Source organism: Lynx canadensis, chromosome B2 (genome assembly GCF_007474595.2).
Source record: "Lynx canadensis isolate LIC74 chromosome B2, mLynCan4.pri.v2, whole genome shotgun sequence".
In the NCBI taxonomy this organism is placed as follows: Eukaryota; Metazoa; Chordata; class Mammalia; order Carnivora; family Felidae; genus Lynx; species Lynx canadensis.
The window spans coordinates 133720938-133748068 of record NC_044307.1 but is presented as its reverse complement, the minus strand read 5'-3'; the positions used below and the strand labels follow the sequence as shown (position 1 = coordinate 133748068).

General features: G+C 41.9%; 1 protein-coding gene across 1 annotated transcript in view; it reads right to left on the bottom strand.

Annotated features, from left to right (window-relative positions):
- Positions 1-5433: 5433 nt before the first annotated feature.
- SAMD5 (sterile alpha motif domain containing 5) overlaps positions 5434-27131 on the bottom strand; it is a 56653-nt gene continuing 34955 nt past the window's right edge. Inside the window, exon 2 of the mRNA XM_030316554.1 lies at positions 5434-9472. Coding sequence (XP_030172414.1) covers positions 9410-9472 — 63 coding nt within the window. The 3' untranslated portion in view covers positions 5434-9409. The remainder of the gene's footprint in view (positions 9473-27131) is intronic.

Below are 27131 nucleotides of genomic sequence, written 5' to 3'. Positions count from 1 at the left end.
TGTCTAAAAAAAACCTCATAGGATTACCTCACATTTACTTAGTGATCTTTTATGTTTATGTGTGTCTGAGTGATAAATCATAAACATCTGTGTGTAAATGTATCTAAGCTAGTTCTTTCGAGAAGTTGAAAACAAAAATCCTAATTGAGGGGCGTCTGGGTGGCTCAGTCGGTTGAGCGTCCGACTCTTGACTTCAGCTCAGGTCATGACCTCACGATTCTTGGGATGGAGCCTGAGTCAGGCGGTGCGCTGACAGCCTGCATCCTGCTTGGGATGCTCTCCCTTTCTCTCTACCCCTCCCCTGCTCGCGATCTCTCTCTCTCTCTGTCTGCCTCTCAAAATAAATAAATAAACATTTTTTTAAAACAAAGAAGAACAAAATCCTAATTGAAAACCATGCCGTGTAAGAGTTGGGCTGGAGGACTTCCTCTTGCTCAAGGGCACACGCTGGTGGTCTTGCCCTCTTGGATCTCAGACTTGACGAAATGCAACATATTTCCTACCTTCTTCACCTAGTCTGCTGACCTCCCAAACACCCTCTTGTAGGACAAACCCTGCTCTTGTCAATCTGCCCTCCTACTTCTTAATTTGTCATCCTCACGTTTCGTCTCATGTTAAATTTGGCCCCATAAAACATAAATACAGGTTAAGAGGACAGGCTTAAACTTACACTGTTGAGATTCAAATTCCAGTGTTCCCAATTAATGGCTGTGTGGCCATTAATTAACAAAATCCATCTTTACCTCAGCTCCCTCATCTGTAGAATGGGAATAATGATGGTATCTACCTCACAGGGTGACTGTAAAGGTTAAAGGAGAAAATACATGTAAAGTGCCTTGAACTGTCCTGGGCACACGTTAAATGTCCTTTTAAGTGTTGGCAGTTCTACTTTTTTTGAGAGCGAGAGAGAAAGAGAGCGCACGCGTATTCAAGTGGGAAAGGGGCAGAGAATTCGCAGGGGGCTCCGTGCTGACAGCAGAGACCCCCAGGCAGGGCTCAAACTCGAGAACCACGAGCATGTGACCTGAGCCGAAGCTGGATGCTTAACCCACTGAGGTGTCCCCGCCATTGTATTGTTTAATGTGGTTGTTTTGTCACCAATTCTGGAATGCGAGCTCTTTTTCTGACTTATCTTGCAAACAATTCAAGCTCAGGAGTCGGAAACCTCTCCCTCTGGCCCAGGCCTCCCCTTCCCACCTGCCAAAGACACTGCCTCGTTGACTGTGGAGAGGACTCCTACTTCTCCAACACCAGACCCTCTGTGGGTTCTCTTCCTCGTTAGCGTGTTCACCTTCCACAGGACCTCTTTGAGGGGGTGTTACCAACCTCACTTTTCTGGTGGTGCAACGGGCTGGCAGGGACTCAGTAACCTAAGGTCACTGAGCCACGTGCCAGGGGTTGCGATTTGCAGCCCGGGTCTCGTGAGTCCAGAACATTCATGCTCTTCCCTGCCTGCCACCTGATGCATGCACATCCACGGGACCAAAGAAAGACAAGGCATGTGACCACCGTACACCTGCCGGTTTCTGCTTACATGGTAAGCAGTCATGACAATACTCAGCAGCTCTGTGGGATTCAAACCCAGATCCGAACATCCTGGACCGACACTTCTTTTCTTCACCTTTTTTTTTTTGGCCTTCGTATGGGTTAGAAAGGAGAAGTAACCTTTAAGAAGAAATAACTATTTCCAGGGACAGAATCATGCGTTCACATATTTACGTTAAATATAGCTAGAAGGGGAGCATGTCCAAAATGCAATCTAAGAGAGAAGTTAATGTTTATGTAGGGAAGGTATCAGGATATGTTCGCATTTTGTCTAGCAGCATACCATACGCTCGCATGGATGCCATGAATACATTAAACATAGTTTGATTATTTTTAATTGCAGGAATTGATTGCTATTTTATTAGCTTTAATTGCAGGAATAGATGATACCCCTCTCACAATTCAGATTAAAACAAAAATAGGGCCAAAAGAAAATTGTAATTCAAATACGCGTGTCATTTTAGTATTTTCATGTGCCTTCACAGATTGCCATATTTAATACCTGCTGGCACAAGAAAACCTAAATGAGTATGTAAAATTTTTAGTGTTTTATTTATATTAGAGAGAGAGACAGAACACGAGCAGGGGAGGGGCAGAGAGAGATGGAGACAGAATCTGAAGCAGGCTCCTGGCTCCGAGCTGTCAGCACAAAGCCCGATGCGGGGCTCGAACCCACAAGCAGTGAGATCATGACCTGAGCCGAAGTCGGACACTCAACCGACTGAGCCACCCAGGTGCCCTTGTAAAATTTTGTTTTATAAATTATTTGCATTTATAGTTTTATCCAAAAGACAACAGGAAAGTCAGAGGCCCTGAAAACAAAATCCCACCCCAAGGTGAACTTCTGATAAAGAGAAACTTGGTTTCCAGGGTTTTGAGGTGAAAGGCAAGCTCTCCTCTAAACACAAAGGCCACAGGTTTCCTCCCTGTTCTCAGAAACCAGGAAACGCCCTGCTAGAACCAACTGGCACAACTTCAGGGTTCGGTCTCCTTAGGCTTTAGTCCTTCACTCATATGTCAATGTCACTGAGCACCTGCAGTGTCCCCCAAAATACAGAGGAACTACGGAAGTATGGGGAACACTAGTGGGGACAAATCAAATGAGCGCAGAGCCTCGTGCAAGCCACGGTAAAAACCAGACCGTGTCACTCCATGACTTCTCTGCTGAAGAACATGAAGTTGTACAGATACTGTCGCCTAAGCCCTCCGTGGCTGTGTCTACGTGATGCTGGGCCCTGGACACATTTACAGACCAGAGAGCAGCGAAGGTATAAAAAGCACGGGACTAGACAGCTACTCACCAGGAAAACCAAAGCTGTATTGAGGGCTTCCGATGTATAGGTCAGGATTTAGAAAAAATGAAACGTATATTCTTCACCCGAAATGGCTATTTTTGTAAATGTGGTTACGTAGACTAATTTCCAAAATGAAGTGGACGTTAAATTGATCGAGCTCAACGGATGTAAAAGAATGCATGCTGAAGATCTACAGTTCACCATCGGTGCTCATTATTCAACCAAGAAACAGATGAGATTCCACAGACATCCTGTTACTGGTACATGGAGAGATTTGAAAGTGGAGGAAGTTGGCCAAAAAAGTGTCCATAGTTACACGAATACACTCTGTCCCGGGGTAACTCTAGGAGGGGAAAAAAGGTAAATTTTTCATTTAAAATTGTTCAAGAGTACTCTTTTAAATTAAAAAATCCTCAGTGGAGCAGCATATGGCCTGGAATGAGACTAGAAGGTATTCATTTTCCAGTTTCAGATGAAAGACGTTAAAAACTGCCTTATGTGAAGCGATTTTATTAATGATATAAACCATCCCATGTTTTTTTACCAAACACTCCTTACTTGGGATTTCTATTTCATGCATGCAACTCCCCATTAAAAAAAATACATTCTAGTGCTGGCTGCCAATATCATGGACTTTTCTAAATATGCTTGATAGACCAAGGAAGAACTTGAAGCCTAAGATTTTAGAGCTGAAAGATGAGGCTTTCATAATGTGATGCTGGCCCCTGCAGAGCCCTGGGGCTGCTTGGACTTTTAGCATATGAGTAAAAGTGTTCTGAGGCTATGTCTCAAAAACTACGGAGCTAAGTTGAAATTAAGGCCAGTCTAGAGAGATGGGTCTCTTTTGAAGATGCCACGGATCCCTTTAGGTAGACTTTCCAGACTCTGAGACAAAAAGCCAGGATTTAGAGGGTCTGGGAGAACAAACGTCAGGCCACAAACTCCGGGCTCGCCAGTGTCTGAACCAGATTATGTTATCCCAGGATGCTTTTTACTTCTAACATTCTAATTGTTACATATTTCTTCCTAATAGTTACCCTGCATCTTGCTTGCTTTAAATTTATATTCTGCTCACCTTGAATTCAGTGGGAATAAAAACAGTCCTTCATCATCACCAAACATACCACACGTGGTGCCATTTATACAGAACCCACAATGCTACTACTGATATATATATATATTATTATTATATATATATATATATGCGCGTGTGTGTGTGTGTGTGTAATTGATGTTTTGGGCCTGCTTATCATGTGCTAATTATCGTTCTAAGGTCTATATTTATTTATTCCATTTGCTCAAGATCCTGAAGCCAGAAGGCAGTGAGGCCAGGATCTGAGTCTGGTAGACTCTAGATCTAATGATCCCTGAGATGCCACTTGTCTGTGGATGCATCACAACCTGTGGGTGATGGATATTCAAGGCTGTGGGAGCCTGCCACCTAATAGATCCCGCCACCCACCTCCTACTCTGGTGAAGCACAATTACTGGCACAAAATCGCATGCTATCACCCTGGGAGTACTTTTTTAGTTGGAAGTGGGGAGGAGGGGGAGGAGAAAGGCACGACATACGCGTCTATAACAATCACACAAATGCATCCAAGCACACATCGTAACGATTTATTTGCATTTTGCATGGTATGTGGGGAGCCTGGCTTTCTCCGGTCTTTCAAGTTGGAACTCTGATTTCCCATGCTACCCATAATGCTACATTACTGTAAACATTTATATATCGTCAATTTAAACAACACACATACTCTACGCCATTCACCGAAATGTAAACGATTACAAAAGAGGCCAAGGCGGAACCGCTGTGAAAGCCATAACATTTATTGAAGAGCGGACATATGTTTGCAAATCACAGCGCTGCACGGGCACACAATCCACGGTTCATGATGCTGTTCCAATTAAGCTTTTAATAGAGCCTTCTCATATAATCCGTTTTAAAGACAATTAATGAAAGGGGAAAAAAGGTGTCAGTTGCAATTACATTTGCAAAAACCAAACTGCAGCTTTTATTTAGAATGAATCTGTGCTCAGCTATGTAGATGTACACATGTGGATTATTTGGACCTATGCACGCATTTCTGGATGGGCAGAACTTCTCAATGAATAATGGCTGTAGTAACCCAAAAAGTATCTCAGACTATTGTCAGTCTTAGAGACCAGGACAACAACTGCAATAGAATTTCTACCATTTGCCCCAATTAACACACCACTTTGCCCTGAAGATGTTCAAGTCAGCATTTTATTGTTGGAATAATAAAGAGAAATTCATCTGACAAAGGGCATGATACAGAATACATCTATAGAAGACACTTCTCATCTTAATGTTGACAAGTGGATGTCCTTCCTTTTGTATCAGTGAAAGAAATTTTGGTCAAATTGTCAAAAAAAAAAAAAAACCCAAAAAAACAAAAAAAAACACCAGCTCCTAATGTGGAATTTAACCTCCCATTTTCGTCTAAAAGTTATCTTTTAACAACAACGAAAATAAAAAATAAAACTTCATTTCCAGGAATTTAAAAAATTGAAAGAAAAACATCAAAGTTGATAATTAAAAATAAAAATTTATATTATTCATTTTTCTGACTACTACCGTTTTGTTTTTTATGTGTACCTTTCATGGAAATACCTGTCACAGTGATCACGGAATAGAAATTTGATTTTATATCCTAGAGGTTAATAATATGATGTTAACGACAATTTTCTAATCAAAGAATCTGATAGTGTAAAACATCTGATGTAGGAATATCTAACCGATGACCACTGAGATTGCGAAGAATCTAGAAACTTCAGAAAGAGAAAACCTAGCTGATTTGATTGGCTCTGTGCTGTACTACTTACTTTGTTTAATACAGCATCTGTTATTAAAGATGCTTTGGTCAAAGCACAAGTTGTCAACTGACTTCTAAGCATTGCCTATTACTTGGCCCCTGGTCTGAACAGAGAACTGGCAATTTAAGGTCAGGCTCTTGCTCATTTCCTGTATATGTCTCTGGATATAATATTCTATTGTTTATTCCCTATTTTACTTTGAAATTCAGAAACCTTCTACCTGCCTGACCCTGATGTTTTGATACCTAATTTAATATTACATGTAAGAATTTATATAAACCAAATATTTTGTCTAAAAATGTAATTTTCTTTAACCTCTCTTTTTGTTATTCTTCAATGCCCAGGCAAGGAACCTGTTTACAGCAGTCAGACTCTTTCCAGAGAATAATCCAGATAGGCTCAGCTCAGTTTTCTGGCGGGTGCTTCCTAGTCACTGGTACATCTGGTTTCTCCTCACATAGAAAAGTTTGTTGATCTGCCATCATCTGCCAGGTACCTTGCTGGATTTATCCCAGAAGAATCTACGGGGAAATGCCCATTTGCACTCCTAATTTGTAAATCACAGTCACAAAATCATATATACTACTCACTAACCTATACACCAAATTTATAAATCTAAAGCTGTAAAAAAAGAAGAAAGTTGAAGAAATACCTTCCTATGTGTCTATGGGACTATTTCCTCAGCCTTGAAAAGTGCTGGCCTTACACATTTGCTCACTGTTTTTAAAAAATCACATTCTTTTCATTCAATCAATAAACATTTACTGAATTCCTACTGTGAGTGGCCACTGTAACCTTTCTATCCTTTCTAAAAGAAAGCAAAGGGGCCTTGTTCAGTGGGTCTAAGGCAGCAATAAGGACATGTCAATTTATGCTGGAGTTTTCTAGTCAGTTTTAAGGTAGTTTCTTTCATATAAGAGGAAATCACAGAGTAAAAAATGGAAGAGAGGAAGGCACTCAGTACCTATTTGTCAAGCACTGGGCCAGGAACTCTGTGGATGTTTGGTGCAGAATGCTAATAAGCCTCTTAGGAATTATGGAAGGTATTTATTTTTCCTATTTTATGGACAAGGATAAAAAGCTGTTGATTAGTTCAATAATCGTTCAAGACCATTCCCCATGCTACACTATAGTTTATGTTCTAAATTGATTCACCACCTGAAAAGGCAATCGGCATGATTCCAAAATTTGAACTAAGAGCCAAGGAGCTCCAAAGTAAAAACTCAAGGCTTACTGTTTTTGTTGTTGATTTCACAACACAAGATGCTGTAAACTTCTCTGGACTAAGAAACTGCTTGAGTACAGCTGTTCTAATTTGCTTAAATTCCTGTAGTGGGAGGGAGCCCTTCACATTATGCATTACCTAAGTCAAGAAAAGGCTGATTCCTCACTCCACAAAATTTTGTTGTAAGATGAACTGAACAGGAATTTTGCTATAATCCTCCAAATTCATAATATCCTCAATATTATGAAAGAAAAGTCTCTAACTAATATCTTTTGATGTTCTAGGAAATACAAATCAAGGTACTCCTCAAGTTCAGTTAACATATCTGTCCCTTACTTACCTTATCTTAAAATATTAAAGATATCATAAATGTTAGATAAAAGAGAAAATGCTACGAAATAATTATTCATCCTAAGAGTAATTATCTCCAGGTATAATTCATGGTAAGACTCCTTCCTTTCTCTTATATTTTAACGCTTACCTGATCTTCATTTAATGCAAAAGAATTAATGAGCTGCCTTTAATATTTCCCTACTTAAAGTTTTCTTCCTCTGGCTTTAGGTGAGAAGTCTTACAAGTCCATTGGCTAGTTAACCATTCTAGATTGTGACTCTTAATTTAGGTAGAGAATCATTATTTTCAGATTCCAACAGCAGACACAAAGAGATTTAAATGTAGCAAGATAACTGAAGTTAGACATAACACAAATAGAAAATAAAACTTTAAATGACCAGAGTCCCCCCCCCCACCTTTTTTTTTTTTTTTTTTCCGGTTGCCATAGATTGTATCATAATGCCCATGGTGAGCAGAGTTTTCAGAAATTGGGTCCTTTCTAGCAACAGGTCAAAGAATGCATGTAGATGTACATCTGTGAAATCTACCACCGATGCTGCACCTGGAAATGAGGTCGTGAAGAGGAAGCCATTTGTTATCACAATAAATTATATCTGTAATCTATACAGACCTCCCACTCCTTAAAAAAACAAAACAAAACAAAACAAAATCTAGCTTGGAAATTTTAAAGACTCTGGTTCCCTCAGAAAAAATGACGAAAAGGTTGACTGGAGTATGATCCTTACTTATCTGCAAGCAACATAGAGTTTAAAGGACAATTTACACATGCTTTTGAGCTTAATCTCCTTGCGTTGCATTTGAGACTGATTTTACAGTGTCTAAATTAATCTCTAGAAGTAGATAAACTATGTAAACCTTAGATTTTTAAAGCAGTACTGTGATAAAAATGCCCTTGGAGACCTTAACTGCTCACCTAGGGACCAGTATGCACCAGGAAGAAAATGAATGTTAATTGCTTTTCCTTTGAGAGTCTCCTACTCTTAAGAATCACAATGCTATGTAAACTTACATATCGTGTCTATTTCCAAGTAGTGTGGGAAAGATTCTGTAATGCAGGACTGCTCAGGGGCTCTCAGAAGCTGCCTGCCCTGGGAGCCTGCTGTGTATATCTGTGTCTTCTTTGATAACTTCCTTTCAATTATTTTTGATCCCATCAACATGGCTGTGTTTTCTAAGCAGGAAATAAAACTACTGACATCCAAAGGCAAGAAGAGTAAGAATCAGGAATATTCCAGATTTGTCTTCATTTCCTTCCCCTACTTCCTTCTACTCTCCTTTCTGGCTGTGGTTATGCGGCCAGTGGTTAGGTCTACCTCCCTGCCCCCCACAGGCCTGACATCAGCAACTTGGGGAGTGAGGTGGGACTGGACACAACACTGGCCTTGGCAGCCCCCAGGGAGTGAGGAAACTAGCTATCAAGTTACAGAGCTGGCTCTAGCCGGGCTTCTGGGAGGGCAAGACACTGTTACTGGTCTAAACTTTAGCCAGGTTAAATTTAAAACTAGAAGTTAGAAAAATTGGTCTTTCCTGGGTGATGTTCCTTAATTCATCAGCTTTATGATTCTACCTATATATGAAATGACTATAAAAAGCACCTTAAAATAAGAATTCCATCACCAAACTATTCTATATTGAATTCTATAAAAAAAAAAATCTCAACCCACGAAAACATGGTCCTATATGAAGCGAGAAGAAGATGTATGTTAAAATATAAAATGAAAGCTCCTAATTCTCAAGTTAAAGGCTAATGTGGAAACGACGTAATGGCAAGCTAATGCCAGAAACCTGCTCTGTGTCTTATATTACACTTACAATCAGTTATCACCCAAATGCCTCAGCCAACCTCATTTATTTCCCCCCAAGAATTCGGAGAATGGACAGGAGAGTTCCCAAAGTATGCACAAGACCTTATCTCAAAACTGAACTCAGTTCTTCTTTATGTGATGTTTCACTGCCTCATTTCTAGCTGTTGTAAGTTAGTTACCCAGTATACTAAGTTGATTATTCCAGAATTTTTCCAAGCAAAAAGTTAAGCTGATGAGTATTTCCAGGGTCATCATCCATGTCCCTTTTTTGAAAGAAGGTTCTAAATATGCCCTTTTCCAGTCTTCAGGCACCTCATCAGTCCTCCACGAGTTCTCAAAAATGATATCTAGCGGTTCTGTGATGACTTCGGCCAATTCATTAAGTACTCTAGGATGCCGGCCATGGGGACCTGTGGATTTGAACATATCGGGGTTATTTAGGTTCTCTTTTACCCATTCTTCCCCTAGTCCATCATGGATTTCTGCTCCTAGTTTTCTTTTAAGTAAACTCCACACCCAGTGTGGGACTCGAACTCACGACCCTGAGCTCAAGAGTCACATGCTGTACTGACTGCTGCTCCTATGTTTAAGTCACAATTGTCCTTTCTGGTTATCAAATGGACTTTTAAAACAATAGTTTTTTTTTTTTTTTAATGTTTACTTTTTGAGAGAGAGAGAGAGAGAAAGAGAGAAAGGGGGGAGGGGCAGACAGAGGGAGACACAGAATCTGAAGCTGACTCCAGGCTCTGAGCTGTCAGCACAAAGCCCGACGCAGGGCTCGAACTCACGAACCATGAGATCATGACCTGAGCTGAAGTTGGACGCTTAACTTACTGAGCCCCCCAGGTGCCCCTGAAAAAACAGCTTTAAGTCTCTGGGGTTTTTTTAACCTATCAATTTTCTCCTTGAAGCTACTAAATGAAAAATGTAATTTTTTTCAGGCCCAAGTCTTATTTGTCTTGTTTAAAAACATTGTTCTTTTTTTTCCCCCCTTTTATGTTTCTTGTAAGAACAGGCAAGTAAAGCAAAAAAAAAATAAATGAAAGTATATCTTGCAACAGTTTGTCTCCTGACGTCACCTCGCTCCCTACTACGCGGGAGCGTCCTTAGTAGCAGAAGTAACAGCAACACTTGGAGACATGCTAAAGGCCACCAATCTCGGGCTCAGAGGGCACATATCTATTCAACTTGTACCTGCAACTGCTAACTCAAAATGCACCTTCTGAAATAGAAAAAAGATTCACAGTCATCCTTAGAATCGTCTGTAGGCACACACAGTCACTTTTTCACGTAGGCATTTCAAAAGCGTAGTATACGCGAGCTGGAAAGAGATGGAGAACGATTTCTTAGGAAGCAGCCCCCTCTCGTAGAAATTGCCTGCTGTCGTGCGGTCATCTGTGCCGACGTTCTGGGATTGCTGTTACACTAATTATCACCGAGCTGTGATAGGCGTTGACAGTTTTAACCCCTTCTTTGTCACAGAGAGTCCTCAGAAACCGAAAGCCAGCGACAGATTATGGCTTCCTGCCCATATGTTGCCGCATGCCCCAAATCCCCTGATGGATCTAGAATACATTCAGGGGAGGAAGAAAGAGAGTGCAGAGGGGAAGAATGAGGACACGTGAGTCTTCCAACGCGATGTCTGATGTGACAGGCAGACCGTGCCGCTTGGATTCCACTGTTAACTTGTTTCGTTTTGTTTTCTAATTGGAAAGCTTTTGAAAAAGGTTGAATCAGTTGTGCGGTCTTTTGTTTTGCCTTTCTAGTCTCCACCTCTCCAGCCTCACCCCTCGTTTTAGCTCTTAAAACAGCTGTGTTAAGTGCCAAAAAAAAAAAAAAATGTATTCTAGACATCACTAAAAGACTCTTTTAAAGAATAATTCTGCACATTTCTCTAGGGTACAACAATTTGTTTTAGCATGTGCCATTTTCACCCCTGCTCAAATAGCCACCTGCTGATAGCAATATGTTAACTAATATGTCATTATTAATTAATGTGGGTAATATTATCCACCAACTGCATCGAAATGGAGAGAAAGTATTACTATCCATGCTCAGAAAGTTTCTTTCTCCGGGGAATCAAGCTCTTTCCAGGCCCTTTTTTTTTCTATATTACTAAGTAATAATATCATACTACTAATTTACATATTCAAACAGTCACTCCAATAAATTCACATCTAAGCTAACGCCTCTATCAAGATCACTTCCTGCTAGGAACTGTGGAAAAATCATGTTCAATCTATCTTGACAAACTATTTTTGCAGGGCGGTGGGGTGGGCGGGGGGGGGGGAACAAGGGGAAGTTCCATAGAGGAGGGAAGTCACCCTAATATAAAGACGGCAAGACTGTTTGGTGTAACGTTGTCATAGGTGAATGAATGGAAAGGCATTCCACCAAAAACTGTCTTGCCTATGCAGTGCAAGAGACTGCATTTCAAACAGAAAAGGCAGAAGAAAGAGCTTCAGGTTACAGCGTTAGGCATCAGGCATTTCTCAGATGACAAGAAGACCCCAGCTAGGATCGGGGCAGAGTCACAAAGGGAGGGATAAGGCAACACCATGGTGAGGACATTCTTCCTACAACGAAAGAGTCTCTGATGTCTGCCCAAGCTAGACAGAGTTCCGTCTGAAGTCAGAAAGATGGCCTCACCTACCTTGAAAGGTCATTTTTATTCTAGGAACCTACGAAAGTAAGGAAAATGCCTTTGGACAGGTTATCACCAGCAAATGCAGACACCTTCCGTATTATTAAACCCCTTAAAGACGTGGGGCATGAAGTCATTCACAAACCCAGCACCGAGCTGACAGCCTCTGAAACCTCGTGTGTGCCTTTGCTTCAACAAAAACAAATCACATTCATTAAACAAGCCCAGCCTTGCAATTTGCTTTGTTTTATTTATTTATTTATTTATTTACTTACTTACTTGCTTGCTTGTTTATTTATTGTTCTTTGGGGGAGAAAGCAGGAGGCAGACAAACAGGATTTCCGCAGTTGGGTCAATGGAGAGTTTCAAGATGTGAGCAGTCGCAGAGAGCTGTAATGAGCCCAGCACATGTTGGTTCATGATTGCAAGGAAACGTCACTAATTTCTCTGTTACAAACGCGGCTTCACGCTCTGGCAGCTGACATGCACCGTGACGTCCCTGATCCGGCTCCTGATAGAGCCCACTCTTCGTGTAGAATAGGAGCGAACAGATTTTGAAAATTCTGCCCGGCTTGCAGGGGATACCTGCTGGAAAGGAGTCTTCTGGGCACCGCCAGTCCAGCCTTATTTCGCACGGCTGCTCTCCCCGCCACACGTTTTTCATATTTCCTTTCCCCCCTCAATTATCTGGCAGATGCCTACCAAGAAAGAAGCTCTTTCTTCACTCCAAGAGAAATAATAATCTGTTTATATGTATTTATAGGCTTCTTTGGATATTAGGTTGACAAAAAAAATCATGCATGGCATTGCTTCAAATCTGGTCCTTTCTCAAAAACCATGAAAAGCCAAGCCTTGGAACAATAAATAGCAGGCTGTATTTTTGGTGCTATCAATGCTCCTGAAGTGTTGCTATTTTTAAAGGTGGAGTTTATGAAAAATGAATGCAGTAGTTTGTAATGTGCCAAATTATATCTATTTCTAGGGAAACACTGCTAGAAAAGAAAAGAAGAAAACAAGAGAAAACAAGAGAAGAGAAGAGAAGAGAAGAAAGGAAAGGAAAAGAAAAGAAAAGAGAAGAAAAGAAAAAAGAAAAGAGAAAAGAAAAGAAAAGAAAAGAAAAGAAAAGAAAAAAAAAAAGGGTTCTTCCCCAGCTGGCCTAATTCTCCCCTAACCTGCCTTTGAAATCACTCTAATAGTTATGGCCACACAAACCTAATTCTTGGGCTGAACGGTGACTTTTCAGTTTTATATGTTCTAGGCTATTATGGGGAGTGGGAGGGGCGGAGGGAAAGTCTTTCACTTCACAGATATTTGGCAATTCTCCTAATCGACGTTAGAGTTCCAATCCGAGAAACAGGGAGGGGCGGTGAAAGTTATTTAATGAATAAAGAAACTATTGTGCTGTAGTTAAAAATTAGATTTATGAGACTACATTTTTTTCTCGGTTGATTATTCTGATTTTTAAGTGATTTCAAGTCTGTTACTCTTTTTAGCTTGTGATTTACCCCCCTAATTAAAGGCAATCAGAGTTACACGGAGGGTGCCCGATTTAGAAGTTATTTCTCTGTTGTGTTATTATTCTAGAGGCTATAACTCCACTGCAGATATAGAGCCAACAGGCAGAAAATATCCACATTTGGGTGCTGGGATAAAGACATAAAACTGGAGAGTGAATATTAATAGCCCATGCAGTTTCCTTACAATGGGGGTGGGGAAAACACTCTCAGGAAAAAGTTAAGATTGATGGTACAAATGCCACGTTCTCTCCTTCTGGATGACACAAGGGGCACAGAGCTGAATGTGGTCTGGTGGTCCGGTGACAAGATAAAAGCTTTTTTTACCTCATGCCTTTCTCAAGCTAAGTTTACCAACATTCAGTCACATCACAATGCCTATCATTATGGAACGAAGGATGGTTGGAATTTGCTTAGAGAGACGGGGCTTAAATACAGCTTGGTTTTTTTTTGTTTGTTTGTTTGTTTTTTATGTTTATTTAGTTTTGAGAGAGAGAGAGGGAATATGAGCGGGGAGGGGCAGAGAGAGAGGGAGACACAGAATCCAAAGCAGACTCCAGGCTCCAGGCTGTCAGCAGAGATCCCAATGCGGGGCTTGAACTCATGAACCATGAGATCAAGACCTGAACCGAAGTCAGACGCTTAACCGACGGAGCCACCCAGGAGCCCCTTCAGCTTCGTTTCAACTGTAAACTTCTCCAAGGGCAGAAACCACATTTCATTCTCTTTATGTCTCCAGTGGCAACATACATATAACGTCACACACACGACTATCGCTGACCGATGGGATCCCCCACGGTGTAACGTTTACGTATCATTCCTCAGTGAGCTAAGTTCCTACGGGAAAATATTAGTCCGGCAGTCAACTGAGAGTATCTATTTCCAACAGAGAAAACATTTTCAGTATATGTCCACTCCACCAGTATGCATCGTGATGGTCACCTTTCCGTTCCTCGAAAGGCCTGGGTCCCCTCGGCTGCTGCACTAGGAAAGGCCAAGGCTGCCTCCCAGACCCCAGGAAGCTGGAGGATGCATACTTAACGTCACATAATTAGCTGGCATACATGTCCTTTCGCTGCTAGATTTCCCAGGGGATTCTACAGATTAAAAAAAAAAAAATAACTGACTTCGGAGTGACCTACGTATATTTTCTTTTTTTGACTTTAAACACAAACACCCAATGGGGCTCCTGGGTGGCTCAGTTGGTTGGGCGTCCGACTTCGGCTCAGGTCATGATCTCACAATCCGTGGGTTCGAGCCCCGCATTGGGCTCTGTGCTGACAGCTCGGGGCCTGGAGCCTCCTTCGGATTCTGTGTCTCCCTCTCTCTCTCTGCCCCTCCCCTGCTCATACTCTGTCTCTGTCTCAAAAATAAATAGAAACATTAAAAAATTAAAAAAAAAAAAATAAACACAAACACCCAAATGCTCTGCAAACTGTTCTGCGCCACGGTCCCACCTGTCTTCACCTGTGGTGCTTCCTCGCTAACTACTCCTTCGCCATCTATTCCCGGGGAAAAATTCAAGTTGGATGTAAGAAACCGCGCTGCCTCTCACTACCTCCTCTTGACTCCCACGGGTTCTAAACTTCACGCAGGACTTATCCGCCGGTTTTTCGGCAAATGGAAAACATACTGGAGAGGCTGGAAATGTTCTTACCCGCTCATTATTCAGAAAACTCTCAGAAACAAACGCAGAGGTTAAAGGACAAGTGTCTTTGTTTACATTATCCTCGGGGCATCTACCGATTTGACCATTTTTCCAACAGAACAGCTACGTAAATTCCCGATTTCTTAAAAGCACTTTGTTACACTCCTCACCGAATATTCTGGATGTGCTAAACGCCCACACATTGAGAACCCGTAGAGTTGTGGTCTGAAAGCTCCAGGAGACCAGGTTCCAAGGTCCCAACCTCCTCACTGCCCGGGGTCAGAGCCACATCTTACCTGTACCAGGAAGATGTTATCAGGATTAGCTACTGGGAATTCCGTACTGTTCTTTCAATAATTTTATAATAATTAATAGCTGTCACAACATGAAGCTGGGGCTAGGTCAGCGCACTTTGAAGAAGTTGGATAGTCGAGCTGAGGAAAATGGTAGCTGGAGGGGACAGTGGTTTTAAGAACCAAGATGGAGCTTGGACATATTTACAGACTGAATGGAAGGATTCCATGGAGGGAGACCAAACGCAAGAAAACAAAGGGATAATTATGGATCGTAATTATTACTTGGGACAGGAGTAGATATCCAGGGGAGGGATTCGTTTTAGAGGGGAGAGGGGTAATTCCTCATCAGAAATAGAGGAAAAGAACAAATGGGCAAGAATAAGAATATTCTTAATTCTTATTGGAATAAGATACGGATATTGTGCCCACGAAGGACAGAAATGGATGGAGCTCACATGCATCGGGGTGCTAGCTCAGTGAGGACCAAGCCAAGGCTATCTGCAGGGGAGAAGGGAGGTGTGAGGGGCAAGGGCGGGGTTTTAAGGAGAGGGGAGGAATCTGAAACAGCCACTGAGGGAACAGTGGCAGGAGCTCAGCATGACAGCGGCAGTAGGGTGGACTGAGCTGGACTGGACTAATGGGATTATAGAAAAATGGGCTTCAAGGTCTCCAAATACCACCCAAAGTCGTGATCAAGGCACAGGCCTAGAAATGAGTGATACAAATCCTGAACAAAAATAATGATACATGCTGGAGTGCTAAATACCAGTGTTCTGTCCCCCAGGGCAGCTCTTAAAACATACCTGGTGGGTCCCATTGATGACCGTCTTAGTCCATTCGGGCTGATACAACAGAATACCAGAGACTGGGTGGTTTATAAACAACAAAGGCTGGGAAGGCCAACCTCAAGGGGCCTACAGATTCGGTGGTGAAGGCTCTCTTCTTGGTTCACAGACCATCTTCTCGCTGAAGGGGTGAGGGAGCTTTCTGGGGGACCTTTTATAAAGGCGCCGACCCCGTCACCGATGCCTCATCCTCACGACCCAATCACCTCCCAAAGGCCCCACCTCCAAATACCATTCTAGGCATTAGGTTTCAACCTACGAATCTTGGAGAACACAGACTCAGTCTGCAGGAATGTTTGTCTCTAACCAGACTCAAGGCTGCCCACTGAAGGGTCTCTCTCTCTCTCTCTCTCTCTCTCTCTCTCTCTCTCTTCTCTATCTGCCTAGTCACTGTAAAAATCACCCATTATTATGTACTAATGGTCTCTGAAGACACCATTAGCACTAATCTGCTAACTCTTACTATGATTATCATCAATATGATTGCCCTTAATGGTATGTTTACAGTGAATACTGTAATTATTATTACCTGCCTATCCTAGCAACAGTAAACAACTGCTAATATTTATTAAGTGACCTTCCTCTGTGCCAGGCACTGTGCTGAGAACATCGTGTATTTACGCGAAGTCTCCATCACTCGTCACCAGAAGCCAATGTGATGCCTATCACAGACCCAGTTTTATAGATGAAGAATCTGAGGCTTTGAACTGTAGGTAACCTGGCTGGGTTAAAGCGCCAATCAGTGGCAGAGGGGGTCTGTCCGACAGCAGAGCCTCCTCTTATAAAAGGACGTCTGCACCCTATCATTTTTTTGAATTTTTTAACATTTTTATTCATTTTTTGTGAGACAGAGGGAGACAGGGTGTGAGCAGGGGAGAGGCAGAGACAGAGGGTGACATAGAATCCAAAGCAGGCTCCAGGCTCTGAGCTGTCAGCAGAGAGCCCGATGCAGGGCTCGAAGCCATGAACCATAGAATCATGACCTGAGCCAAAGTCGGATGCTCAACTGACTGAGCCACCCAGGTGCCCAGAGAGGTCTGCACCCCAACGTTTGTGATTGGGAATGTATAATAAATGGTGTTCCCCAAAGTGCCTATCACTTAGAATGTGAACTTAGAGATACGGCCTTTGCAGAAGGTTCAGGATCTCAAGATAAAATCATCCTGGATTTAGGGCCCACCCTAATCCTAAATCCAGTCACTGGTGTGCTTGTAAGAGGAGAACAGTACACAGAGAGACATACACAGAGGAGAAGCCCACGTGAAGACAGAGGCAGAGAACAGAGAGAGAGGCAGCCATAAGCCAAGTGATGCCAGGAGTCTCCTGACGCCGGAAGGAGGGAGGAAGGATTCTCTCCTGGAGGCTTTGCGGGGAGCACGCCCTCTCCCCCAAGACCTGATGTTGGACTTCTGGATTCCAGAACCATGAGAGAATAAATTTCCGTCGGTTTAAGCCACTCAGCTCTTGGCACTTTGTCATAGAAGGCCTCGGAAACTAATACAGAGCCGTCTCACAGAAAGATATAATTTCTCAAATGCTCTTAGGAATATTTTTAATCACTTCATTGTTTTAGGCAGTACATGCAAATGTGATTTTAGGCAAAAGGTATTTTTATTCAGAATATTAAATGCTGAGCATAATGCTTACTTAGATATTATATGCAATGTCATTCATAATATATAAGGGAAATTTTTGCTTCTTCACATTAAATAAATGATGCAAACTATTTAAATTAATTATATAAGAAAAATACGACTTATGAAAAATACATTAAAGACGATACACTGTGTTTATACATGAACTCCGTGTATATTAAAAAGCCGACTGAGATTTAACCACTTGCTACAGCATCAAAAATAGAAAATAACCAGAATTTGAAATGACTGCTTTTCTTTTGCTTAATGTCCACTGGTTTATTATTTGTTTGAATATTTATGATTTGCTTTAAATTGCAGGACAAGAGAAGGGTTCAGTGGCTATTTGCAAGCATTTTTCTACAGATAACAAACCATGTATGTGGATACTTTGATTTCCAATGAGTTAAAATTGCACATAATTGCCCATATTTTTTCTGTTTTAATATCAGTTATTGATGAATGAGAATTTAATGTGCAAGGTAAGCATATGTGAGCTCTATGAGGTTTTCATTTTAAAGAGGACAATATTTAAATAATTTTCAATATTTTCATTACAAAATACATTTAAAGGTCTATAATGAAACAGTCACTATTCCCAACCTGGAAAACTTTTTTTTGATTTCTCTGACAGCTCAGAACGCTCCAGCTGGAAAACACTGCAATTCTCTATTAGCAGTCACCAAACATTTGGTTCCAGGATCCATTTGTATTTAAAAAAAAAAACAAAAAAACAAAAAAAAAACATTGAGGATTCCAAAGAGCTTTTGTTTATGTGGGTTATAACTATTGATACTTACACTATTGAAATCACAACTGAGCAATGTTTGAATATTTATTCATTTAAAAATAAAAATAGTAAATGCATTACATGTTAACGTAAGTAAGATTTTTACGAAAAAATACATTTTCCCCCCAAATTAAGAAGCATGGCGTTACTTTTCATTTTTGGATATTTATTTAATGGCTGGTTCGACAGACTACTGGATTCTCACCTCATCCACATTTGATCTGTGACAATATGTTATTTTAGGTGAAGTATCTAAACAAAATCTAGCCTCACACAGATATGTCATTAGAAAAAGACTAAAAAAAACAAATAAAAAGGAAAATTATTTTCATGGTTTTATTTTTTATTTTCAAAAAATTTAATGTTTATTGACTCTTGAGAGAGAGAGACAGAGTGAGAGCAGGGGAGAGGCAGAGAGAGAGGGAGACACAATCTGAAGCAGGCTCCAGGCTCTGAGCCATCAGCACAGAGCCTGAAGCAGGGCTTGAACCCACAGGCTGTGAGATCATGACCTGAGCTGACGTAGGACGCTTAACCGACTGAGCCACCCAGACACCCCTGGTCTGTTTTCTACTAATGGACCTCTTTCCATATATGACTTGGTAACATCATGCATTGGTCATTTGGAAACTGGTGGATTCATGGGTTATGCAGCTCTTCCGAACAATACACATCATTATTCGATATCAAAAAAGTAATGTATTTGTTAATGTCACTGCCCATTTCATCAAAAAAGCCTTCGACATGGGAAAATTGTCAATCTCACTGTGACAGATGTAAGTTTTCCAAAATGTACTTTTATCTGAATATTCAGATTTTAGCATTAACCATAAATATCCGTCACTCACGTTCAAAAAGTTATCTGCTAAAAAAAAACACAAAAAACAAAAAACAAAAAAAAACCCAAAAAGTTATCTGCTAAACACCCAAGTCTACATACCACAGTTTGTTTCTCAGTCACTCTTTCAACTGAAAGTGATGTTCCACGAATAAAGCAGCCAATTCAGCGGGTAACTCAACAAGAAGAGACTTGGTTTGCAGAGTCAAGGTTCACACACACTTCCATTTGCAAAGGAAGTCTTTATGGGTATGTAGGAGAAAGAAAATAAATTTCTCCCTACCCTCTAGGTTCTTGGCTGAACTCACCCCTCCACCCCATAATAAAAGAGAGACTAAAAAGAGAAAAACAAATTTAATATCGTACAGAAGCCAATTTGACAATACGTTATCTTAAAAAATAAATAATATTGTGTGCATGAAGGCCCCAAAGATATGAGACCCAAAGAAGTGACAAAAACAGGCAGGTCTTACACCTTTTTGGCAAAGAAACAATAAATGCGTAAAGAATTGACAAGGCAAAGAAGTTGAGGCTTAGGGTAGTAACTTAGTAAAGAAATATCAAGGTTTGTTTACAAAGGCTCTTGGCCTTGAACTCCCTAGCTCTGATGGTAAGGATGACTCCTTTCCTCCTGGAGCAGGGGCCACCATTCACATGGAGATTTATTTTCTGCTCTCAGAGAGACAAAGGACAGTCAGAGCATCCTTCCTGCATCAGCTTTTTCTCATGGAACTTTAATTCAAAGTAATCAATATGCCAAAGTGGCATTATTTGGGGGAACCCGGCCCCTAACCCCCATGAAACAGTTTTCTCTTGGTCAGATTGAGTGTTTTTTTTGAAATGTACGCAGAGATTGTGATTTAATAAACATACGAATCTCCACTACTCATCAAAGACATTTTAAGGCAGATGACTTTCTGGGGCATGTAAAGGTGAGGAATACAATAAACCCTAATACAGCTGGTGTCACTGCCTTGATTGGCACCAACATGCCTGCGTTTTCGTTTTACTCTCCGGTTGCTTTTGTGCAACTGGTGCAAATGTCCACGGGGCAAAAATTCACGGGGTGAATAATGTCACAGTGTTGCTATAAAGTAACTATTACCTTGCAGAACCTAGAAGGGTCTCAGAGACCCCCTGAGGTCTGTGGCTCACACTTTGAGAACCACCGCTCTATACCACTTCTAGACGCAAGGGTCAAGTTGATATCGCAAAATCAGCACCAATCTCTGACCAACTCCTCAGTCTGGAATAGAATTCTGCCCTTTGAAATAAAAGCTCCTCGCTAATAATTGCTCTGCGTTTACCCTCCTGGCTCCCTATTTGCCTCAGCCCCAAGAAACTAGAAAGTCTGGAGCCTTCCTGCCATGAAAGCGAGTTGACTTTCTTCTCCTGTCTGGTGACAGAGATTGCAGGGATAGCTGGTCTGAGGGGGTCGGGGGCGTCTCTAAGGCACTGTGCCTGCCAGCTTTCACAACAGGAGCTTTTGAAGTCACTTGGGCAATTCTGAACACAGCCAGCCTGCCGCATCAAAATAACCGTGGTCTCTTGGCATCCCATCCCGGCTTCCCGAACACTGAAGCGTGGCCTCCACGGGGCCTTGACCTCACCTGCCAAATTGGAATGGGCAGGGAAGCAAGGCAACTGTCATAATCCTCTTTAGCAATTCCTTGCAAAGCATATTTGCATGTTTAGTGGCAGCCAGAATGAAGGACTGTCCAGGGCATCTGTGCGGTTTGCTATCTCTCTACCTCTTCTCTGGTGTTGGCAGGGGAAAAGAGGGACAATTTCAAGTGTCTCACAAAGGCCACACTCTCTGATGCCGTCACTCAGAGTCTCAGAGGCCATTGGCTCATTGTCTTAAAGGAAGAGTATTTATAAAGGCATCCGAAGAATCCTCAAGATGCTGGCCTTGGCCAAATGAACTCCAAAGACACGTGAATGGGTCACCGGAAGCCGCAAAATATGTAACTAGGACTGAGTTGCATCACACACCAGACGCCTTTACCACACATACTTGCTGTTAGGAAGTGATAGTTCCAGAAGGTTTGGGAACAGAGCCCAGATCAAAGGACTCCACAGTTATAGTTATAGTACAAGGTAGCTTAATGTCATTGTTTCCAGAGTAAGCCCAGTTGACTGTGTGTGTGTGTGTGTGTGTGGTGTGTTGTGCGCGCACATGTGTGTGTGGTGTTGAGGGTTAGGGATAGGGAATGGAGAACACAGGGGTACACTACCTGAAATCAAACCAGCCTACACTCCAGGTAGTCCTCAAGAGCCATCTATCCCTTTCTGCCAGGAAAGAAGTGAAATCCTCTGTGGGTTGGGGGGGGGGGGGGGGGGAAGCATCAGAAAGCAGTGCAGGACCAGGGATCCAGGCTCAGAATCTGAAATGAAACCCTAGGTTTACTGCTTCCTGATGGGTGGCCATGGGCAATCACTTAATCTAACCATTCTGTGCCTCAGTTTCTCATCTATAAAATGGGAACAACAGTAGTACCTACATCTCAGAGTGTTATTAGGAGCATTAAACAAGCTGGCTAATATTTCTAGACTATTTAGAACAGTATCGGGCACAATGTAAGCCCATATAAGTGTCTGGGTGTTTTTTTTTTTTTTGTCGTTTTTTTATAAGTGTCCTGGGTGTTTTTTCCTAACACTTACCCCATAAAAGGCATGGAACTCTATTTCTTCGTTCAGTCACTGAGTGATATAAACCCCCCCCCCCACAAAGGAGGCACAGATACTTAGGCACATCTTCAGGAAAAAAACAGAATGGATGTGCGGCAGCATTAAGTTAGTCATCCACAAATGTTATTAGAATAAATCATGAGTAATGTGTATGCTTTAAGCACTATCTAGCCATTAACTTTTAAATATTTCATTTAGCTTTGTGAAGCATGCCCTATAGAACATAACTACCATAGGAGTATAGTTCTCAGCTTGTTCAAGCACAAAGACCTCTTTAATTATTTTAAAACATAGTACAACATAGTACCCCGGCCCCCCCCCACACAGGGCATGTTAATAAAAAAGTAATTTTACTGTTATATACTTTTTTTACTTTCCTCTTGTCCGTTGATTGAGAAAAAAAAAAAATACCGCTTTAAAAGTGACCAAGAACCCCTTCAAATAAATGTATGCAAAGCAGGTTATTTACGTGGATATCCAACTGAGAATGTTTGATACCCAAACAGGTTCTACAACTCTTATTCCCCAAGGGTCCTGTCTTCTTTGGATTAGGAGCAACTTTGCCAGAGGGACAGAATCCTCAGAAGCTAAAATCACATTCTTGGGAACATTCAAATGTATTAAAATGAAGATGGGTTAACCAAATGAAAGTCAAACCCCAGAATCCCAACCTCAGTGTCACCCTTGTGGCCCCTACATTCTTGCATTGGTTAGCATTTGCCAGGCAAGACTTTTTAGAGCAGTATTTCAAGAAGCCAAAGGCCAACATTTTTTATGTCTTAACTCAGAATAGCCTGCTTTACTCTTCACACAATCTTCCACAGTTGGGCCTTACAATTTTTCATTGTTTACTCCTTCAGGAATCCAAACCACTGTAGCAAAGATGTTAAACAGAGAAACAGATAATCCCACGTAGTTTCTGCAGGAACCATGCCTGTTTCCAGAGATAATAGAATGGATCCAAATTTCATGGAACTAATACAGATCCATGGAAACCTCCCCAAGCAAAAAACACAGAAGCTCAATGGATTGGATATTTTCCAGAAAATTCAAAACCAGGATAACAAGGGATTTTAGGACTCCCCCACCCCTTCCGTTGATAGGAATTTCTCTCCTATGTGACCCGGAACACGATTCCAAGAACTGACTTTTGTCCACCCGGTAAAATAGTATTTAAAATAGATATATCCATCAGCTGAAATCATGTTTAAGAATGACTTCTTGTCTGTTTCTCATTCCCTTTGAAACCAAATGTAAAATAACCTTTCGCATTGCTGTATTTTACTACCACTTTAAAGGAGTTGTTTTTATTTTAGGATATAATGTGCAAAATCATGCTACTTAACACTACATTATTCACAGATCATGAAAGTTAAATACAGACACCTTGCTGATTTCCTAATATAGATTCAGCTAAGATTAGTTATGCATCCACCACTTAACATTCAGATTGGGGGGAGGAAAAGCCTTAGTTAAAAATCACACTTGCATTGTAAGTGCTTAGATTTTCATGGTTCATTTAAGAGCCTCACAATCAAGAATTTAATTATGTCAAAAAAAAAAAAAAAAAGAATGGTATCTTCTTAACAGGCAGGATTGCATCCCCCTCAACTTCTCCCCCACCCCCCCCCCCCCAAATGGATCATTATCTTTAACCTCTGTGGACTTGTTTTCTGACCTATGAAATAAGGCATTTGGTTAGGTGATTTTAAGATACCCTCTGGTTCTATCATGCTGCGATTTTAAGATTTCTAAGGAACAGACTAATGAGGAGGCGAAGAGGAAAAAGAGCCAAGATGCTATGGGAACCTGGCCAATTCAATTCCTAAACAAGGTGATGTTTCCCATGATGCCAGACAAATGTCCCACACCTCACTGTCGGGGGACTGGCAACCGGGCTGATGGGTAACAAGACACCATAGAACAACGGAGACCCCAAAACCTCAATTTTGATTTAATATTTGAACATTTGTCTCACAATATGCTATTCAACAAATCACTGACTCTCAAAAATCATGGCCCTGGGTGTTAAGGCACCAGGACGGAAGAACTAATAATAAGAGACTAGTGGGGCGGGGGGGGGGAGGTCTTGTTTTTGGATCAGCAAATCTAACAATAACTTCCAGGCTGAGTAACAAAGTGTTTATGCTTTGCAAGTTTGTATCAATGCACAGTATAATCCTTTACTTAAATTACTTAAATAATTCACCCTGGTGGTAGCCAGTGTTCTGACTGGTTCGACTAAATGACGGTCTGACTGGTGAGGGGTCTTGCTCCCCCACCAAACAACTCCCTCCGAGTTTCTTGCCCATTTGTCAAGGGTTTGCCTCGTGGGTGTTCATTTCCCTGCACTTCCTGTTCATACATGTGAGTTCTTAGCTCCCACAGGAATGCATGACAAAGCCAGAGGAGCCCCTGGATATGAAGCAAGAAGCACGGGCTTATGCCAACGAGCTGTCAGCCTGCACCCATGTGCTGCTAGCTAAGGCCTGTGTACAAGCGCTTGTTTAGCAGTGCCTGGAATACGAACCAAGGCCAAGATGGTTTGAACTGGCATACACAAGCATCCAGGCATGTGCAGCAGTCAGGGTGGGCCAGTTACGCTGCAGGAACAAATGCCCCCACCGTGTCAATGGCTTACAACAACAAAGGTTTGTTTTTCAGTCACGCTATAAGTCCAATGTGGGGCTGCTGTGGTTCTCTGCCATTTTCGTCACTCCAGGACCAAAGGGGACAAAACGGTCTCCATCAGGAGCATTGCCAGTCAATAGGACTTGAGAGAAAAGGTTACATTTATGAACCATGCGTAGTTTTGTCAAGCTTTTGCCTACAAGAAATTCACCTTCTACTCACCTTGCGTTGACCAAAACAGGCCATACACCTATTCTCGGTTCAGGGCTGGAATGTATGATACTCTGGCGGGGGGAGGGGGGCGGTGCAGGGATGGGGGCGGGCAACGCAGGAAGGATGATGTGGAGCAGAGTAATTAACACAATCTAGCACACTACGCCTTCACTTTCATGGAAGAAAAGCCAAGGGTAGGAGGAACAAATCACTTCAGGGAATCCTGTGGAAATTCTTTAATAGCACCAACTTTTCCGTGGGCACATGGCCAGCCAGTATTTAGAAATATGAAGTCCCAGGGCACTTGGGTGGCTCAGTCGGTTAAGCATCTGACTCTTGATTTTAGCTCGGGTCACGATCTCATGGTTCACGAGATTGAGCCCCGCGTCCGGCTCTGTGCTGATACAGCGTGGAGCTTGCTTGGGAGTCTCTCTCTCTCCCCTTCCCCTGCCCTCCCGTTCTCTCTCTCTCTCTTAAAAATAAGTGAAAGAACATTTAAATTTTTTTTTAACGTTTATTTATTTTTGAGACAGAGAGAGACAGAGCATGAACGGGGGAGGGGCACAGAGAGAGGGAGACACAGAATCGGAAACAGGCTCCAGGCTCTGAGCCGTCAGCCCAGAGCCCGACTCGGGGCTCGAACTCACGGACCGCGAGATCGTGACCTGAGCTGAAGTCGGAGGCTTAACCGACTGAGCCACCCAGGCGCCCCTAGAACATTTAAAAAAAGAATAGAAGCTTTAAAAATAAAAGCAAAAAAACCCAAGAAGTATTGAGTCCCATTCAAAGAAAGCAGATCTTTTACCAATGAGAGAGGAAAAAAAAAAAAAAAACGGTGGTGGGTGATTCCTCAGGGGGAAGCGTTAGAAATCGTCTACTACTTATGCCATAAATTTCTTCATTTTATAGATGTTGAGATGGGTCAGTTCTCAGAAATCACAAATGAAGTGACTCGTGCACAAGTTCGTGACAGAGCTGGGACCAGGCGTCAATCAATTCTCCGTATTCCCATTCCAGGGCAAAGTTGAAGGAAACATTGCCGTTATAACTTTATATTCAAGTTGCCTGAAAGGTATCTATATTTTACAGAAAATATATTCTTTTCAGATTTAACAACCTCGCGTAACAATAAAACAATTTTAAATAGCTAGGTTAGCCCTACACTGACAAGATAAAGTCCAACCTAATTTATTAGTAAGTATTCCTGTGAGTAAGCATTTTACGGTCAAGGCACTTATCTACCAGCCTCGTGACCAGAGACATCAAGTGCTTTGTATAAACAGTTAAGAAGCATCAGAATTCTGTCGGACGAAAGGACCAAGAGGGAAAAGGCCAGACGGGCCTCCCTCTAGAGGAAAGCAAACGTAACCTCCAGGCCCTTCCTTCACTTCATGTGCTTCACAGACCAATGGGGAAAGGGTGGCAAACCATTTCATTCGGTTATTGATTCAATCAATATTCACTGAGCACCTACCACGTGCACAGGGCAGTTCGAGCCACAGGGCTTACAGTGAAAATCTGAGGCAGCCGAGGTCCCCGCCATCGTGGGGTGCACGCTTTATTTAGGGAAGGGGTACAGAATGCAGAAGAGAAACAATTAGACGTGCAGATAACCAAGATCATTTCAAATTACAACCTGTCTGTAAATCTAGCAAAAACAGTGACATGGAAGTGAGAGGTGGGGTGCCAAGCCGTACGTGATGTTCTCCCTGAACAGGCAATCGGTAAGAAAAGTACAAAACCGCTTTGGTAAAATCACAACATGGTTTTCAGCAGCAGTTAGCAGCATTATCCCATAAGGGCTATTGTTCCTCTATTAAAGATCTTGGGATGAGTTTTACCTTCTGTGCTCTCTACCTCCCGTTCCCCACTAAATCTCTCCCTTAATTGGCCATTACGATAGTTCTTCTGGCTGTATGTATTAAATGCAGCTTTGTGATTATGGTTCTTAATTTAAAAATCAAGCAAGGAAGCTTTTTATATGCCCCTTACCTAAATTCAGTTGCTTTTTTTTTTTTTTTTAATTTTTTTTTTTTTCAACATTTATTTATTTTTGGGACAGAGAGAGACAGAGCATGAACGGGGGAGGGGCAGAGAGAGAGGGAGACACAGAATCGGAAACAGGCTCCAGGCTCTGAGCCATCAGCCCAGAGCCCGACGCGGGGCTCGAACTCACGGACCGCGAGATCGTGACCTGGCTGAAGTCGGACGCTTAACCTACTGCGCCACCCAGGCGCCCCAATTCAGTTGCTTTTTAAGTATTTTCTGTATATCACAAAGCCTTTGAAAGAAAATTCATCCTTTCTCCTCACAAACCCTAGCCAC